The 17,329-nt window shown below is 40.7% G+C and overlaps 2 protein-coding genes across 2 annotated transcripts; both read left to right on the plus strand.

The window, feature by feature from the left end:
* Positions 1-1,545: 1,545 nt before the first annotated feature.
* tpi1b (triosephosphate isomerase 1b) lies at positions 1,546-6,911 on the plus strand. Its single transcript, XM_074653280.1, has 7 exons — positions 1,546-1,759; positions 5,003-5,126; positions 5,319-5,403; positions 5,580-5,712; positions 5,856-5,941; positions 6,030-6,117; positions 6,201-6,911. Exons 1-7 carry the CDS (start codon positions 1,651-1,653, stop codon positions 6,317-6,319), a joined length of 744 nt encoding a protein of 247 aa, XP_074509381.1. The 5' UTR covers positions 1,546-1,650; the 3' UTR covers positions 6,320-6,911.
* A 2,255-nt stretch (positions 6,912-9,166) lies between these two features.
* LOC141778812 (uncharacterized) lies at positions 9,167-10,495 on the plus strand. The gene is made up of 2 exons (XM_074653279.1): positions 9,167-9,485; positions 9,585-10,495. Exons 1-2 carry the CDS (start codon positions 9,323-9,325, stop codon positions 10,238-10,240), a joined length of 819 nt encoding a protein of 272 aa, XP_074509380.1. The 5' UTR covers positions 9,167-9,322; the 3' UTR covers positions 10,241-10,495.
* The last annotated feature ends 6,834 nt before the right edge of the window (positions 10,496-17,329 follow it).

The following is a 17,329-nucleotide window of genomic DNA, read 5'->3' on the forward strand; positions in this document are numbered from 1 at the left end:
AGATAAGATAAGATATTCATTTATTAGTCCCACAGTGGGGAAATTTGCAGTGTACAGCAGCAAAGGGGATAGTGCAAAAAACAAGATGCATCAGCTAACACAGTAAAAAAAAAGAGCTTAACAGAGTGTAACAAAATATGAACCATTTAAATAGAAGGAAGTATAAAAACAGGAACAGTATATACAGTATTGACAAAAAACAGACTACTAAATTGCACAAGTGGAAAATGATATTGCACAGTGAGAATGAAATGAAATTCCACCTGAAAATATTGCACAGTATGAATTACACCTGAGTAGTAATAATGATAATGATATATATAACCTGTTATATTATAACAGGTTTAATATAGACTCTGGTAACCCCAAGATATAGTTACAATTTGAATGTCAGTCTTGACTTTACTGCACTCTGCTTGACCTTTACTTTGGTAAAATCATGTGTGCACATGAGGGCATTTATTGTGAGTTTCATAATACAATTTGTTATTTGAGTGGTTAGTAGTATATTGATGTAGCCTATTTGGTTGGATGAACACATATTATGGAGTAATAATATAAAGTAGCATAAAATGGATATACTCAAGTGCATTACAAGTATGTCAGAATTGTACCTAAATACAGTACTTCAGTAAATGTACTTTCATACATCCCACCACATGCATTTGGCAAAATATCTTGTTGTTTTATATGTACTATTTGTGTCATTTTTTCTACGAAATGCTATAAATGCACAATACACTAGGATATGATAGTAGCCTACGTGTTTGCCTCAGGGCCGCCCTTTAACAGGTTTGTCCTTTGGGAAGGTTTTACACACACAGCACTTGAAGGCAGCATGACATCTTGCTCTTCCCCTTCCTCAAAATCCAACTACTTGCTCCTCTCACAAGAGAAAATATTGTGTTTGGTATTAACATGAAGGACATTAAGAGTGACTTGATATTGAACAATCTGATACTGCTGGCAATTTTTGTCATCAATGCATCCAAATGGAGGAACATGAAACCCCTATTTCCCACTTTCAAAAGGGACCTTGTGGACAATCATCTCAGTGCTTTAAGACTAATGAATGGACAACATGCAAAGTGTCTCCTCAGAGCTTATGAAGAACTGAACATATATGATGATGACCCCTAGAGCTATTATGGAAGAGTGCAATCTTATTATTTATTTATTTATGCATTTCTTTTTTTGTTCCTTTGATTATTTTCTACCCGCTTTTATTTTTATTATATTATTTTTTATAATTTAAGTTATCTTTCCTATCCAATTGTGCCTTGTATGTTAGAAGTATTGAGGAAAAAAAATGGGGTTGTGTCTAAAAGGTAACCCGAAAATTGCGAAATTTGATCCGAAATCTGCAAAAACTCTCGCGAGATATGCTGCCTGACGTCCTATCATAACCTTTACTAATATCGCGAGAGTTTCCCCCAACTCGCTGGTTCCCTTCTAGACCACGACGCTCAAGACGCGTTTAGGGGCGTGTCGCAACAAACCAATGGCGCTGACAGAGAGGTGGAGTTAACTTTTCCCCTGTAGATAAATACTCTAAGCTGCTCTCTGACATCCGCTCTCTTACCCCAGAGAAGGTAAACCCTGGTACCGTTTTCATTCAAAGCAAACTCCCCTTAAAACAAAACAGCAATCATGAGCAGAAAGTTCTTCGTCGGTGGAAACTGGAAGCTGAATGGAGACAAGAAGAGTCTCGGGGAGCTGGCGCAGACCATGAACGCAGCCAAGGTGGACCCCAATGTCGGTACGTTACAACAGCCTTTACAACCAAAATATCCTTTTAAACAATTACTATTTCACCCACTTGTTATCTGATTATCACGACCACACTTTCAGCAATGTTAGTTAACGTTAACGTTATTTGTTTGTGTGTCATTTCCTTATTATTTGTTATGTCACAACCGAGTCATTCAGACACAAAATGGCTCGTTATGACACCAGTAGCATCACAGACCTTCGTTTTATGAACCTTTTTAACGCTACATTCAGTGTTTGCTCTGTGTTTTCCAGGTTTTAACCGAGCTAACAGTAAACCTCAGACAGACAGACATGTATGAATAAAGGGTGGGAGGGTGGGATTTGCAGTAATGTCGGTGGTGGGTGTGCGTTTGCAGCAGCACGTAGTCCAGCAGCCTGGTCTGCCTTCACTGTGGTGCATTCAAGTGTCGTTAGTGAGTCGCTCCTTTTTCATCTGCAAACCAGAAATACAGTGAACTTGAGTTTTTTATTTATTTATTTCTATTTTGTTTTTATTTATTTATTTTTATTGAAGATAATTAATTTACAAACATTAAGGCATTGTAATCTAAACTCAATACTTCTAACATACAAAGCACAATTGGATAGGAAAGATAACTTTAATTAATAACAAAAATAAAAGAGGGTAGAAAATAATTAAAGGAACAAAAAAAGAAATGCATAAATAATAATAAGACTGCATAGTAGCTAAAGGGGTCATCATCATATATGTTCAGTTCTTCATAAGCTCTGAGGAGACACTTTGCATGTTGTCCATTCATTAGGCTTAAAGCACTGAGATGATTGTCCACAAGGTCCCTTTTGGGAAAATAGGGGTTTCATTTTCTTCCATTTGGATGCATTGATGAAAAAATTTGCCAGCAGTATCAGATTGTTCAATATCAAGTCACTCTTAATGTCCTTCATGTTAATACCAAACACAATATTTTCTCTTGTGAGAGGAGCAAGTAGTTGGACTTTGGTTGACAGCCAGTCCTGCAAATCTTCCCAGAATGCCACAGAATATATACAGTGGAAAAACAGATGATCATTAGTTTCAATCTCAGCCTCACAAAAGTTGCAGTTATTGTGATCAACATTAAATCTCAGTCTTAGCAATTCAGTTACCTGTTGAGGCAGTTTACACGAGGAGTACCACATAAAACACTGATAAGTGTGTTTTTCAGTTGTTTATTTGTGTCATCTACGATTTTTCCTGCATGACAGACATGCAAACAGATGTAGACATGTTGCTGTCTACTTTATACTCAGGCTTTTCATTCAATGCATGATAGAAATTAAAACAAGCAGGGAGACGTTGACTGTGTCCAGGCTTGTTTCCGCTTTCATCCAGCCAGTTGTGCTCCTCCTCCTGCAAAACTGGTGTTATGCAACTGTAATGTTGTGTATACTGTCTACCAGCCACAGGAGCAAACTTCCTCTCTATTCAGACTACAACAGCTCAGACTATCCTTGGACCTTGCTCTATTAATGTATCCGCCCCCTTTACAGCACCAGCAGCAGACTTTTCCCATTGGCTTCTTTTAAAGTCAAAGTTCAGCTGTTTCCTCCCCCAGAATGATTTTCCTTCACATGTTGGATATTTAAACTCTGGTTCTTTCTATTTGACCCCTTTGAACTCGTGACTTATCTGTGACCTCTGCAGAATGCGGCCATGATGTAGGCGACCTTTAGGAGGCTGAACTCAGACCTTTAATGCAGTGAGGCCTGGCCATGGCCACGGAGGAAAATGACCTTTACCCAACCAATAATAACAGGTTTAATATAGACTCTGGTAACCCCAAGATATAGTTACAATTTGAATGTCAGTCTTGACTTTACTGTACTTTGCTTGACCCTTTACTTTGGTAAAGTCATGTGTGCACATGAGGGCATTTATCATGAGTTTCATAATACAATTTGTCATTTGAGTAGTTAGTAGTACACAAGTATATTGATGTAGCCTATTTGGTTGGATGGACACATCTGGTGTTTGTGTTTTATGCAAAAAGCATAACTGATGTGAAGAAGCCTTTAACAGCATCTGAAAACACTAATAACTTAGATTTAATTGTTGCATGCTGATATACATTGTTGTCCATTTAAAGGGGACATAGCATGCTCATTTCCAGGTTCATATTTGTATTTTGGGTTTCTACTAGAACATGCTTTAATGTTCATTAATTTTTCTCATACTGTCTGTCTGAATATACCTGTATTCACCCTCTGTCTGAAACGCTCCGTTTTAGCACCTATCTTCTTAGGTAGTTCTCAAGTTTGGGGTGATATATTCTAATTGCCTGCATGAATCACATGTTTTCTGATCTAGACAGCCCACAAAGCAACTGACTGGGTTGTCTTATTTCACAGTTTGTGGGTTGGTAGGTACTCCAGATACCCAAATGTATGAGCACAAGCACACAAAGAGTGAATTGTTCTTGTCCCCTTTAAGGCCTATCAGTCACCTTGAGGAGTGATGCCATTATCCAGTCCTGTGTTTTTCATTTTGGTGGTGGTTGACCCTTTTGTTTGCCTTTTAAACGTCATGTTTGAAAAGACTGATCTGAATGTGTTTCTTTAATCCCACTGGTGTTGAAATGCTGTGAGAAGAAGTGCATATATACTGTGTATTCCAATACCCCATAACTACCATACTATTTAGTATGCCAGAAAAAGATCCAGTATGTTCCAATACATAGTATGTCAAATGCAGTATGCCAAAAATACCAAGATGTCCTACTTCATCTGGTCATATTTTGCAGTATGCAAGCCAGCATGCTTTTCTGGCCCATAATCCTCTGCGCAGTGGATATATGAGCAGGAGTCAAAGGTTAAGGCGAAATGTTGGGATGAAGTAGTATGTCCCAGTGGTAAGCATACTGCATGCAACAGTACGTACTTTGTAAGGGCTGCTGCAGTGTGTACTAAAAGTAAAAAGAAAGTGATTTGTGATTTGGAACGTAGTCATAGTCTTGTACTTGGCAGCAGTTCAGGGTGTTTGTCCAGTTATACAGGCTGTCCTCTAACTGCCAGACCCGTGTTCAAGCCCACATATTGGCTCACTGTTGAAGTGTTTTTAATGTAAGCAGGGCCTGAAATCCCTCTCTCTTTTGTGATATCTTCTCTAACATACCAAAAGTAAATCCCAATCTTCTGTCACATCATTGACATCAAGGAAGTGTCTTGATATTTGGTTTAAAACCACATGCACTACATAAAAAGTATTGTTTTCTTTCTTCTGTGCTCACAGAGGTGGTGTGCGGTGCTCCCACAATCTACCTGGACTTCGCCAGGACCAAGCTGGACGCCAAGTTCGGCGTTGCTGCTCAGAACTGCTACAAAGTCGCCAAGGGTGCCTTCACTGGGGAGACCAGGTACGTCATCATGTGTCCATCAGAGGAGAAGCAAATAAAGATGGATGGATGAAACAACATGAATCCTCTGGGTTATTAGGTTAGATCACAAATGTAAAATCTTGTTAATGTTTCATATCACTTTATTAAAACAGTTTTTAAATGGAGCATATTTGATTATTGTGTGTTTATTGTGTGAACATCTATGTTCAGCCCTGCGATGATCAAGGACTGCGGAGTGAACTGGGTGATCCTGGGACACTCTGAGAGGCGCCACGTCTTCGGAGAGAGTGATGAGGTAATTCTGGATAATCTTATCTTCTTTCACTTTGCGCCAGCTTTATTGTTGTCTGTAATGATGCTGAGCGCTAAATGGGGAAGAGCTGCGTCCATTATACATGAGTAGGATACACACAACCATTCCTCCTTGTGTACACTGTGTGATTAGATGCTTGTGTGTGTGTTGTGTTATAGCTCATCGGTCAGAAGACAGCCCACGCTCTGGAGAGTGGTCTCGGTGTCATCGCCTGCATCGGCGAGAAGCTGGACGAGAGGGAGGGCGGCATCACCGAGAAGGTCGTCTTCGCTCAGACCAAGTTCATCGCAGGTACGTGACCCCTGGCGATCCCAACGTAGAGTTTAGAGTCTAGATGTTGCAACACACACTTCAGGGAAAGTTTGTGCAAGCTGGTGGAAATCATAAAACTTGCGAAATAGAAATTCCAGTCTTATCACACGTCTCTTTCACAGACAATGTAAAGGACTGGAGCAAAGTCGTGCTCGCTTATGAGCCTGTGTGGGCCATTGGCACCGGCAAGACTGCTTCCCCACAGCAGGTAAATATAAGCAAGCCCTGAAAATGATTAGTGCAATCTCTTCCCCATAGCTCTTCATAATGTGTCTGTTTCCTGTGCGATATCTCAGGCTCAGGAAGTTCATGAGAAGCTGAGGGGGTGGATGAAGACCAACGTGTCTGAGGCTGTAGCCAACTCTGTGAGGATCATCTATGGAGGTCAGTCGGTGTGACGAGATGGTGCCTGTCGTCGTATTCTCATCTTATCATATCCCACATTCTCATGAATCTCTTCTTCTCAGGCTCTGTGACCGGTGCTACCTGCAAAGAACTTGCCTCCCAGAAGGATGTTGACGGTTTCCTCGTCGGCGGAGCCTCACTCAAGCCAGAGTTTGTCGAAATCATCAACGCCAAGGTATAAAAACCCGGGCAGCTGCGATGTGACCACGTCCAGATCAGAGGCCAGCTCCATTCAGACGATCCAGTTCCATCATCCTTCACTCTCAGCACTTAGTCCTGTTCCCCTTTTTATTCAAACGTATTTGTGTAATAATGTCATTCCCTCCTTTTCCTTTGTATTTTTTTTCATCATGAAGAAAAGGGACAGGTTGACACATGCACTGTACCGCACTGAAAAGTCCACTGAGAACGGTCTGTGTGCATACTAACTTCCACACCAAGTGCTCAAGCTATAAAGACAGGCAGTCACACCTTGAGGTGGACGGCCAGTCCACGCCTTTACTTGAAAAGTTTACCAACTTCTTTTGTGTAAACAGTGTCACAGCTCTTTGTCAGATGTATTTGTCTTTTTAATACCGACGTTTCTTCTGTGTAATTATGATGTTCTGTGGCTTTTCCCTCCCTGTAGACGTGCATGAGGATCCGCTCTCTCTCGTTGGCGGTTTAGCCAAGAGGGAAGCGTCCATTACATGTTAATCATATTGTATCATGGCCGATGGGTATAAGGGTGGGAAGGCTGTAAGGAAATATTATAATAAACCGTTTAGAGACTGTTTTAGTGTGTTGTGTCTTGTTTTGCTTTTTTCTTGATGAGGTTTATTCCAAAGTCCCTATATCTTATAGCGATACCTACTTGTGTCTGTATATATAAACCAATAGGTTTCATAACCTGCTGTGTGTTCACATACAGACGATAGTGGTACTCTCTCAATGGCAGCGGAGAGAATATCTCATTACAGAAATGACCTCCTGTTAAGACAATGCCATGCAGAGAAGCATTTGACTGCTATTTTTATCCCGGCACTGAACTAAAACAGACACACAGCAGTTAGAGACTCGTGTATCGGGAGGAAATTGTAGCTTTGCCAAATACAAACTTGCATACAGAAGCTAATGTTCATTAGACTGTAAAATAAATCCTAAAGCACACTGAGCATTTTGGTCACCACATATTAAATCTAAATATAGTGCTCTCAGGTTTTCACCTGGTTGGTTTCTAACTTGTAACACTATACTTCTCTCTCTGATGCACCCGGCACTTTCATCGTACTGGACCCAGACTGCTGCACTGACAGCAGAAACAGTCTTGGAGCTCAGATTCAGGTCAAAATTTCATCACAATCTGCTAGTCTGTCTTCAGCAAATACTTAGTTTGAACCAAATATTTGCGCGTCCCAGTGTCTTTGTCTTCTTTATATTCTCACTGTGTTGAAACAGCCACAGGACTGAAACCACTTACACAATAACCACAATGCTGTAGGTACAGTATGTACAGGAGGACAAAATAACAAGAATGTGGAATATGATGTAATTCAATGAAATAGCTGTTTTAAAAATAGGAATCTATAATTATTTTCACATATAAACGGGAACATAATACATGTTATACTGTTATATTAAATATAACATCAACAAGTATTGTGTTAATGTACTGCACTGCATTACGTTATAAGGCAGAGGTTTTCAAAGTGGGAGGCTGTCCTCCCCAAGGGGGCTCCGAACAGTTTCAGGGGAGGCTCAGTAAATGGAAGTGAAAAATATTATATTAGCTTATCAAAAGAAAATCACATGTTATAGACTAATGTGTGTGATTTGGTTGGAGATAGTTCAGAGATTCATATTCATATTTTATTGTTTTTCCCAGAGTCAGAAACTAATAAATACCTTAGGACAGACATTTTTTATGTATTTGGTCATGCTGAATCAAACAGCAATATTAAAGGTCCCATATTCTAAAAAGTGACATTTCATGAGTTATATATTCTTCAGCAGGTTTAAGTTCTATATAAATACTGTGAAAGTATCGAAACACTCAATCCACAGAGAAATACACACAGCCCGTATTCAGAAACTGAGCTTTTGAAACAAACGGTCAGGATTTCGGTCCATTTGTGATGTCACAAATCTACAATATTTAGACCATTTCAAAGTTTCAAACGTAAACATTCTAAATGTGTCCCAGTTTATTTCCAGTAGCATTGTATGTGAATGACATCAGCTGACAGGAAGTAAACCTGGACCCAAGCTGTTGCCTAGCAACGCAATTCCAAATTGAAATGTACAAAAACGGAGCGTTTCAGACAGAGGGTGAACACAGGTATATTCAAGCAGACAGCATGAGGAAAATAAAGGATTTTTTTAAACATTAAAGTATGTAAACCTGTTCTAGTAGAAACCCCACATACAAATATGAACCTGAAAATGAGCACGATATGTCTCCTTTAAGCTATTTTGGCACAATTATTGAGTGTCTATGGCAGGGGTCAGCAACCTGCAGCTCTTTAGCTCCTCTCCAGTGGCTCCCTGTGGATTTATAAAAATGGAAATGAATAACTGTTTATTGTTTACATTTTCATTTTTATTTATCATTGTTGTAGGTCTATGGTACGACGGAGTATTAGGGTCACATTGAGGGGGAAAAAAATTAATCTGAGATTTCGAGAATAAAGTCATAATATTATGAGAATAAAGTCAAAATACAAAGTAGTAGTTTTATGTGTTATTTTCTTTTTTTCTCGTTATATTATGAGAATAAAGTCATAATATTTTCTCGTAAATTGATGACTTTATTCTCATAATATTATGACTTTTTTCTCATAATATTATGACTTTATTCTGGAAATATTACGACTTTTTTTCTCGTAAAGTTATGACTTTATACTTGTAAATTTATGACTTTATTCTGTAAATCTCAGATGTTTTTTTACATATAGGGCATCCAGGAATTGAGCAAAAAATAAGCAAACTAAAATCTCAGACTTTGAAAACCCCTGTTCCTGTTATTTTGTCCACCCCCCCTCTGCACCCCGGTGCAGCAGGAGGCGGTAGAGTCCCACATTGAACCTCTGAGCAGCTCACTCTCATGTCCGTGTTTACAAGCGAAGCGTGACGTTTCAGGGACCCACTAGAAAACGTCTCCAGGCGCAACTAAACGCTGCAAATTCTATGTATAAACGTGCAAAAAATGCAGTCACTGAAAGCTTTCCTCAGCGAGAGACTGACAGCAGCGGCCGAGGAGATCTTTGGAGCTGTGGAGAAGACAATAGCAGAGTACAAAGAGGAGATTTCTCGTTCAAAAGATTTAGAAATCAGTCGTCTCAGGATGCAGCTGAAGCTCCTCAAGTCAGGTTGGTTTGAATGGAAGCTGAATGAAACCTCATGCAGCTTTGTGTTATTGTTTTTTTAGATAATTTGCATGATTGTTATCATTTGTGTTTTACCTCTAGAGCCACGGTTGGATAGATGCCTGGGAGCCCAGCTGCAGCAGCTCACCCATCATCATCACCACCACCACCCTCCTCCTCCTCCTCAGCAGCAGCAGCAGCATCAGTCAGTCCCTGCAGTGGAGCCTCCTGAGTCCCAGCCCTGTGAGGAGGATGGAGGCAGCAGCATGGACCAGGAGCATCCAGAGCCCTCTCAGGTGAAGAAGGAGCAGCAGCAGATGAAGAGCCACAGAGATTTCTGGATGTCTCACGATGCAGAGCAGCTGGAAAGCCTCGAATCAGACATCAAGGACTTCATCTCATCTCCTTCCAGCCTGAAAGGAAGCCTGCATGACCCCACTTTGCCCTTCCATCCCTACCACAACAACCACGGCGAGGACAGCAGAGAGAAACCCTACTGCTGCTCAGTTTGTGAAAAGCGTTTCAGTAACTGCTCCCACCTGGCAGCTCACATCAGGACACACACAGGGGAGAGGCCTTACAGATGTGAAATATGCAGAAAGACTTTTATCACAACGAGCGCTCTGAACAGACACCAGACGATCCACACTGAAGGGAAACACTTCGTCTGCAATTACTGTGGCAAATCCTTCAAATGGATGGAGTCTCTTGGTCGGCACATGAGAAGTGTGCATAAGAGAGAGAATATGCCTGTATGACTCTGAAATAATGTCAAATAGATTAGTGTTATGTTGTTACTGTTACGTTAGTCATCTATGATTTATAAAAACACTCGAACAAAGAATGTAATTTTTATTATGTTTAGTCGTACGTTATGTTGTGCATGGACCTCATTAAGCCTCATAAGCCAGTAAATGATGTGCAAATGGATTGTAAAAAATACATTCACAGATGTAGTGTTTTATAAATATATGATGGTAAATGTATTCTTACAGAATAAAATATAAATACTCTTTGTTTGGTATTTGGTATAATGTATTCTGCTTTCTGCTGCAGGAGCATATAAGAAAAGGGAAGTTGCACAGTACTCCAGTAGGTGGCAGTAACAGCATTTCATTCACAATTTCACATCAATCTACAGTATCTGGCAGTGTGCAGACTCTAGTGTCTAATGTACTGAGTGTGTACTTCTTTTCTGGGAACTGACAGTGCTCTCAGCCAGTAGCCTTCGTACAGTCAACGTATTCAAAATATGACGGGTGGAAACCTGTTATTCCTATAGTGGTGGAAAGCAAGTACTGTACTTTACAATTTTGAGGTACTTTACTCGAGTATTTCCATTTTTCCGCTACTTTATACTTCTACTCGATTACAATTCAGAGGGAAATATTGTACTTTTTACGCCATTATATTGATTTTACAGCTATAGTTACTTTACAGATTCAGATTATTGATACAAAATATAATGAACAAATGATAATAATAATAATAATAATAAATAATGCAGTATATTAAGTAGTTAAAACTAGCTCCCACTTTAACCAGCTGCAGCATTAAATGGGACATAGTAAGCTCATTTCCAGGTTCATACTTGTACTCTGGGGTTCTACTAGAACATATTTACATGCTTTAATGTTAAAAAACACAATATATTTCTCACACTGTGTCTGAATATACCTGTGTTCATCCTCACCCCTCACCCAGTTTTAGCGCCTGTCTCTCGTTCTCATCCCAACTCGTCACATAGCGCCGCTTTGTCACGGCCATTGATGTCACTTTATTTTCGGCATGAAAACCACTATAGTTAGGTTTAGGAAAGAACAACATGGTTGGGCTTAAAACTACTACGTTTGTACAGTGAAAATGACACTGAATGCTGTGAACATTGGACACGAACGAACAGCTGATTGTAACGTGAAAGTGAAGCTTAACAGCGGTCTCCTGGATGAAAGCCTTGTGTTTGTTGGACCCGCCCGCCTGATGTGTGTCTTTTCACTTTTTAAACTACGTCACCACTCTCCTTGCGTACTTTCCCGGAGCGTTAACTGTTGCCGCGGATGGGTTTACATTACAGTTAATGGAACACCCGGTGCGATTCACACCGGCGCTAAAGGGTGATTTGTGGACGGCCGTGACAAAGTGGCGGTATTTGACGTCCTGGGAATGAGAACTGGTTGGATTGGCTTGCGAGAAAAATATGGTGCACCTTTGCAAGACAGCCCACAAAAAACTGACCGGGTTGTCTTATTTAACAGTTTGTGGTTCGGTAGACACTCCAAATGTATATGTGTACCAGCACTGACAAAGTGAGTTCATGATATGTCCCCTTTAAAGTGATGCTTACATGTTAATGCATCCATAATTATGATTCTGCTTTGGTTTCAGGGTCCTGGTATTGTGCATGCTACCTCACCGTCATGCCTTATTGTAACACTTAGTAACACCTGTTATTTTCCTTCTGACAAGTCTGCCAGAAAAAACAGTCCCATGTACTTCCAACTTTCTAGCAACAATGTGGGAAAGCCCTTGCCTGTTTCAGAATGACAATGCCCAGGTGCATAAAATGAAGATGCTTTTCTATGTTGTGGTTGACTGACCTCAACACCATCCGACACCTTTGGGACGAACTGGAACGCCGACTGCGTACAAGGCCTTATCGCCCAACATCAATGTCCTAATGCTCTTGTGGCTGAATGGCAGCAAATCCCTGCGACCAGGTTCCATAAGTCTTGTGCGAAGCTCTTTTATAGGAGAGTAGCTGCTGTTGTAGCATATCAAAGCTCATGGTTGTGGGATAAGATGTTCAGAGGTCTAATGTTCAGGTGTCCACACACTTTTGGCCACCGCAGTGTGTTAGGCACAAGCTAGCTTGGGATGTTGTTCTGGTTCACACAAGAAACGTGCACACACTTCCCTCGTCAGGGACATCCCCCCGTTATGTCCTGTCTATTTGGGGTGAAATTGGGATTCATAATGTGCATATACTGTACAGTACACATGAGTAGCAGCAATGGTAGAGTTCGATGTTTTGTGTTGTGAACAATAGACATAAGTCTTTAAAGTATTAAAGTTCAAGTTGAGAAATGCAGAGGTTCAAGGAGCCAATACAGACTTTTCAATAGTCTTTTTCAGTTTATATATTCCTTTTTATTCACGTTAGTTTGATGAAAAAAATACTTTAGATGCCGATAATAACTGCGCTGAGAGGCCAGAGCCTGTCCTTCATTCATGTCTCAATGCTGTAGAACAGTTTGTTGAACTGGATTATTATTTCAGGGTACACTCACTCATTTATTGGAGAGAGATTTTTTCTGAGTGCTCTCATGTGCACGCAGGCGCTCTCTGCAGTAAACCACTTACTACAAGTGTAGGCAATTAAAATGATGACACAAAATCTTCTCTGAAACTGAAAATCTGGATTAAAATAAAGATGAATTATGTGCTGATAGCAGATTTCACCCCTGGTTATACAGTGAAGTTACAGTAAGTGACTACATAAGTGTCTCTATACTTTTTCGACCCAACCTTATTATATAGTTTTACAACCCAGTCTGCATCTTCTCTGCTGTTTGGTAGACTGTTTCAGAAAATACCAGAGATTTAGACTGAATCTCCAAAAAGAGCAATGTGCTTCCCATTAGCTCTGTGGCCAAAGGGCTCCCTCGCTCTTTGTTTCCTTCAAATGGGTACACAATGTTTCAGGTATCAGAGGAAACAAATATATGAACTGAAAACATCCTACCGACATCTGAAAAAAGCAAATACGGCTTGAATTGTTGGTTTGTCATTTTCTTTGGTATAGGTCTCATTTGATCGTCATTATTCCAACACACCAATGACAGGTAACAACAAACCTGCGTGATTGATTCGTTTTTATCATACGTTTTTCTATAAATATATAAAAACATCCTGTGGTGTAATGCAAAACTCATTTCAAATCTTGACCTTGTGATTGTTTGAATCCTCCTTCTTGAAAGTATATTAACGAAACAGTTCTCATTTGGACCGCATTGTGAATAAATATATCAGCATCAAAAGTCTTCTTTCCACTTCTTTATATGTGCTTCTGTCATTCTCAGCACAAATCCATCTGCAAACCATGCTATCAAAATATTCAATTTCATAAATATTTCATGTCCGACGACTCAAACAAACCCAACATCGCGTTTGGTCCAACAGAAGCTTTACCACAATTAATGATCATCACAGTAATGGAGTTTTTTTTTTGCCAACAATACCACTGTGTTCTATTTCTGTCAGTGTGGGCACTTTACAAACCAGCTCTCTAATTTCTCTAGTTAACCTTGTGATTCAGAATTTATCCTCAATCTTGATTAAAAAAAATATCTATACAGCTTCACAGAGACTATAAACCCACTGACCTTAAACGAATAATGGGAGCAAGATTTAGGTATGAACGTAACTAGGGGTGTCGCGATATATCGGTGTTGACAATAATCGCAATATTTAAAAAATTAAATAATGATATCATCATCATCAAATCATGGATTCATTTAAATGTTGGATACTAGGTAACGTAATGTAATTGCCATTGACAGTGAAAGCTCTCCATTTTCAGGCCTAGCGGGACCAGTTTTAATCTCGTGGCTGGTTGCCGAGATGGTGAGGATGCTGGCAAACTCCCTGGTGTGTATAGTGGAAGGAGGCAGAGAGCTCTGGTCACCCGCATGTTGTCTACAACCACTTGAGGGATCATCTTCTCCAGGCTGGAGTGGAGTGAGCAGGAGGTCAGAAGAGATTGATTGCTCAGGTGAGAGGAGGTGAAAAAGACAACAGACTCTGTTCTCAGCCAGCACTTGTGTCACTTTGCAGGTTGTCTGTTGATGCTGCAGATGAAAGAGATGTTGGAGATGTCACTCATTAACCAGAGTGAGTATCCCTTATGATAGAGGAGGTTAGAAAAAAAGAGTCGTGAAAGTGCCCTCTTGGATGCCCCTACGGTAGATAAAATGTGATGAAATGCCCACTAAGGTGCACTTAAATGGAGAAATATGATAAAGTGCCCTCTAGGTTGGGCGCCTGGTTAGCTCAGTTGGTAGAGCGGGCGCCCATGTAACAAGGCTCAGTCCTGACCGCGGCGGCCCGGGTCCGAATCCGGCCTGTGGCCCTTTCCGCATCCACTCTCTCTCTCTCCCCCCTTTCCAAGACTCTATCCACTGTCCTGTCAATAAAAAATGGAAAATGCCCCCCAAAAAAATAACTTAAAAAAAAAAAAAAAAAAAAGTTACCTCTAGGGTGCCCTTAAATGGAGACAACACAATGAAGTGCCCTAGGGGTGCCCTTAAGTGTAGAGAAATATGATAAAGTGCCCTCTAGGGTGTTCTTCGAGTGGAGAAAACATGATAAAGTGCCCTCTAGGGTGCCCTGAAATTGAGAAAACATGATGAAGTGCCCACTTAGGTGCACTTAAATGGAGAAAACATGATAAAGTGCCCTCTAGGGTGCCCTTAAGTGTAGATAAATATGATAAAGTGCCCTCTAGGGTGCCCTTAAGTGTAGATAAATATGATAAAGTGCCCTCTAGGGTGTCCTTCCAGTGGAGAAAACATGATGGAGTGCCATCTGGGATGCCCTGAAATGGAGAAACATGATGAAGTGTCCACTAAGGTGCCTTTAAGTGTAGAGAAATATGATAAAGTGCCCTCTAGGGTGACCTAACAGTGGAGAAAACATGATGGCGTACTCTTAAATGGAGAAAACGTGATAAAGTGCCCTCATGGGTGCCCTTGAATGGAGACAACACAATGAAGTGCCCTCTAGGGTGCCCTTAAGTGTAGAGAAATATGATAAAGGGCCCTCTAGGGTGCTCTCAAAAGGAAGTAGGTACAATGCAGTGCCATAAAGGCTGCCCTAAACGCTGGAAAACTCTCTGGACGCTGGTGCCCTTTTAATTTCTTAAACTCTACCCCCTCAGACAACCTAAGTCCACCACTGCCTCCATGGCATGGGAAACACATTCTGTATATAACTGAATGAGACAAACAGAAGAGCTCTAATATGAAACTGCAACAGTAAGAGTGGAGGTGACCGTCTAAAGTCCTAACAGGAGTCCTAACAGTAGTAGGCAAAAATGGACCACAAGCGAAGCCGGGCAGCAGCCACAGTCAGCATCCAGGCAGAGGGACAGCGGACAGGTGCAATAAAGAGTTAGTGGTGGTCATTAGATAAACTTTATGAAGTTTGACAGCTCCAGCAGGAGGAGAGAGATTGTTGTGGAGCAGATGCGATAGAAAAAGTGTTGTAAAACCGTCCCTCTCGGGCAAAACAGAGCTAGAATGAAAAGTGAAACTATAGAAAGGAAGATATTTTTGCTGGAGGGAGCTGTGGGACAGGGACTAAACCAAATTAGTCACTGTTTGTGCAAAGTACGCAGTGCAAGCATCAAAACCCAAACATAAGATCTATGACATTTGGAAGCTTGTGACTTTTTCAGCGTCTACATGAATGCTTTCTTTGGATAACGGCTTAGGGGATAGTTAGATCCCATCAAGAAGCAGCTTCACATTCACTTGTGTTGCATCTTCCAACAGCGTGTTACAAATGTGAGGGTGTGTGTTTTGTTTCACTCTCAGTTAATTTGGAACAACCTGTTTATTTGGGTGTTGAAGCGAAGGAGTACATATTATTCAAGAAACATTTTTAGAGCCTATTAGGCTTGCATGACCTCTTCTTCTGTTATAATTAAGCAAATGAAACCTTCACACTGTAGATACAAACTGGCTCTGATTAGACGCGAGTGTGTGACTTTATTGAAGGGTGTTGATCTGTGGCCTTGTTTGTTTAATCCACACAAATTGGTGTCACATGTAGAATCAAAAGCACTTGCAAATCATTCGGAGCATTTGCAGTCTTGCTGCTACCAGATCGGGGTCTGTCATTGGTGACAATTCATTTAATTACAGATAATTTCATGAACCACAGGGATGCGCTCAGAAGTCCTGTGATTTCAAATTTACCTGACACCGTGCATTATCCTGACGCACTAAACCGCTCATACGCGGTAGGCTAAAAGTAGGCCAATATGAAAGAATTATTTGCAAATATTCGTCCTAGATTTGCAAACAAGAGCTGCTAATAATAACCGTTAGTTTACATCCAACACTGCTAAAAGAGGCTGTAGTAATAATAATAATAATACAAGGCCTATATGAAATGCAGTGTTCAAACAGCGTCTTTCATCTTTCATCCACACCTTTCACAACATCCTTATCCACCCTGAGAGAGAGACGACTGATGAAGTGCTAAGAATATCCCCCAGATGTGATGTCACCAGAGGGGAAAATCACATTTGTCCTGCTAGAGGATACTTTACATTATGTCGACACACTTATTCAAGGTGACTTTTAATGACACACAACCTACATACCAACTCACAAGCGCACCCTGTATAGTATATCCAATATCACTCTTACAGATAAGGCTATCAATCAACGTCAGTATGAGGAGCTTTTATTGCATAAATAAAGAAAATGGATTGTTTGGCATCTGGAGAACGGTGTAAGAAATGGACATCATTATGACAAAAATATTAATACTGTAAAGTTTGCCCCAAAATCTGCGAGCCAGCAGCGATTCTGTCTTGCAACATGAAGGCCGTATTCAGTGATCCGTGTCCGTTTGAAGGAGATTCCTCCAGCCGGACACGGTGAGAACACACACAGCCCTGAGCCTTCAGCAGTAAATCACACTCTCACAGCTCCTCCTTTCTTTCTCCTTCTCATTTCTCTCTTTATATATTTTTTTCTTTTCATTTCTGACTGTGCAGTGTAAGGAATGCTCGCTCTACAGGGTGGCTGGTGTTCACTGGAGCGCCTCAACTCCCATGT

The sequence above is a fragment of the Sebastes fasciatus genome, chromosome 12 (assembly GCF_043250625.1).
Source record: "Sebastes fasciatus isolate fSebFas1 chromosome 12, fSebFas1.pri, whole genome shotgun sequence".
NCBI lineage: Eukaryota > Metazoa > Chordata > Actinopteri > Perciformes > Sebastidae > Sebastes > Sebastes fasciatus.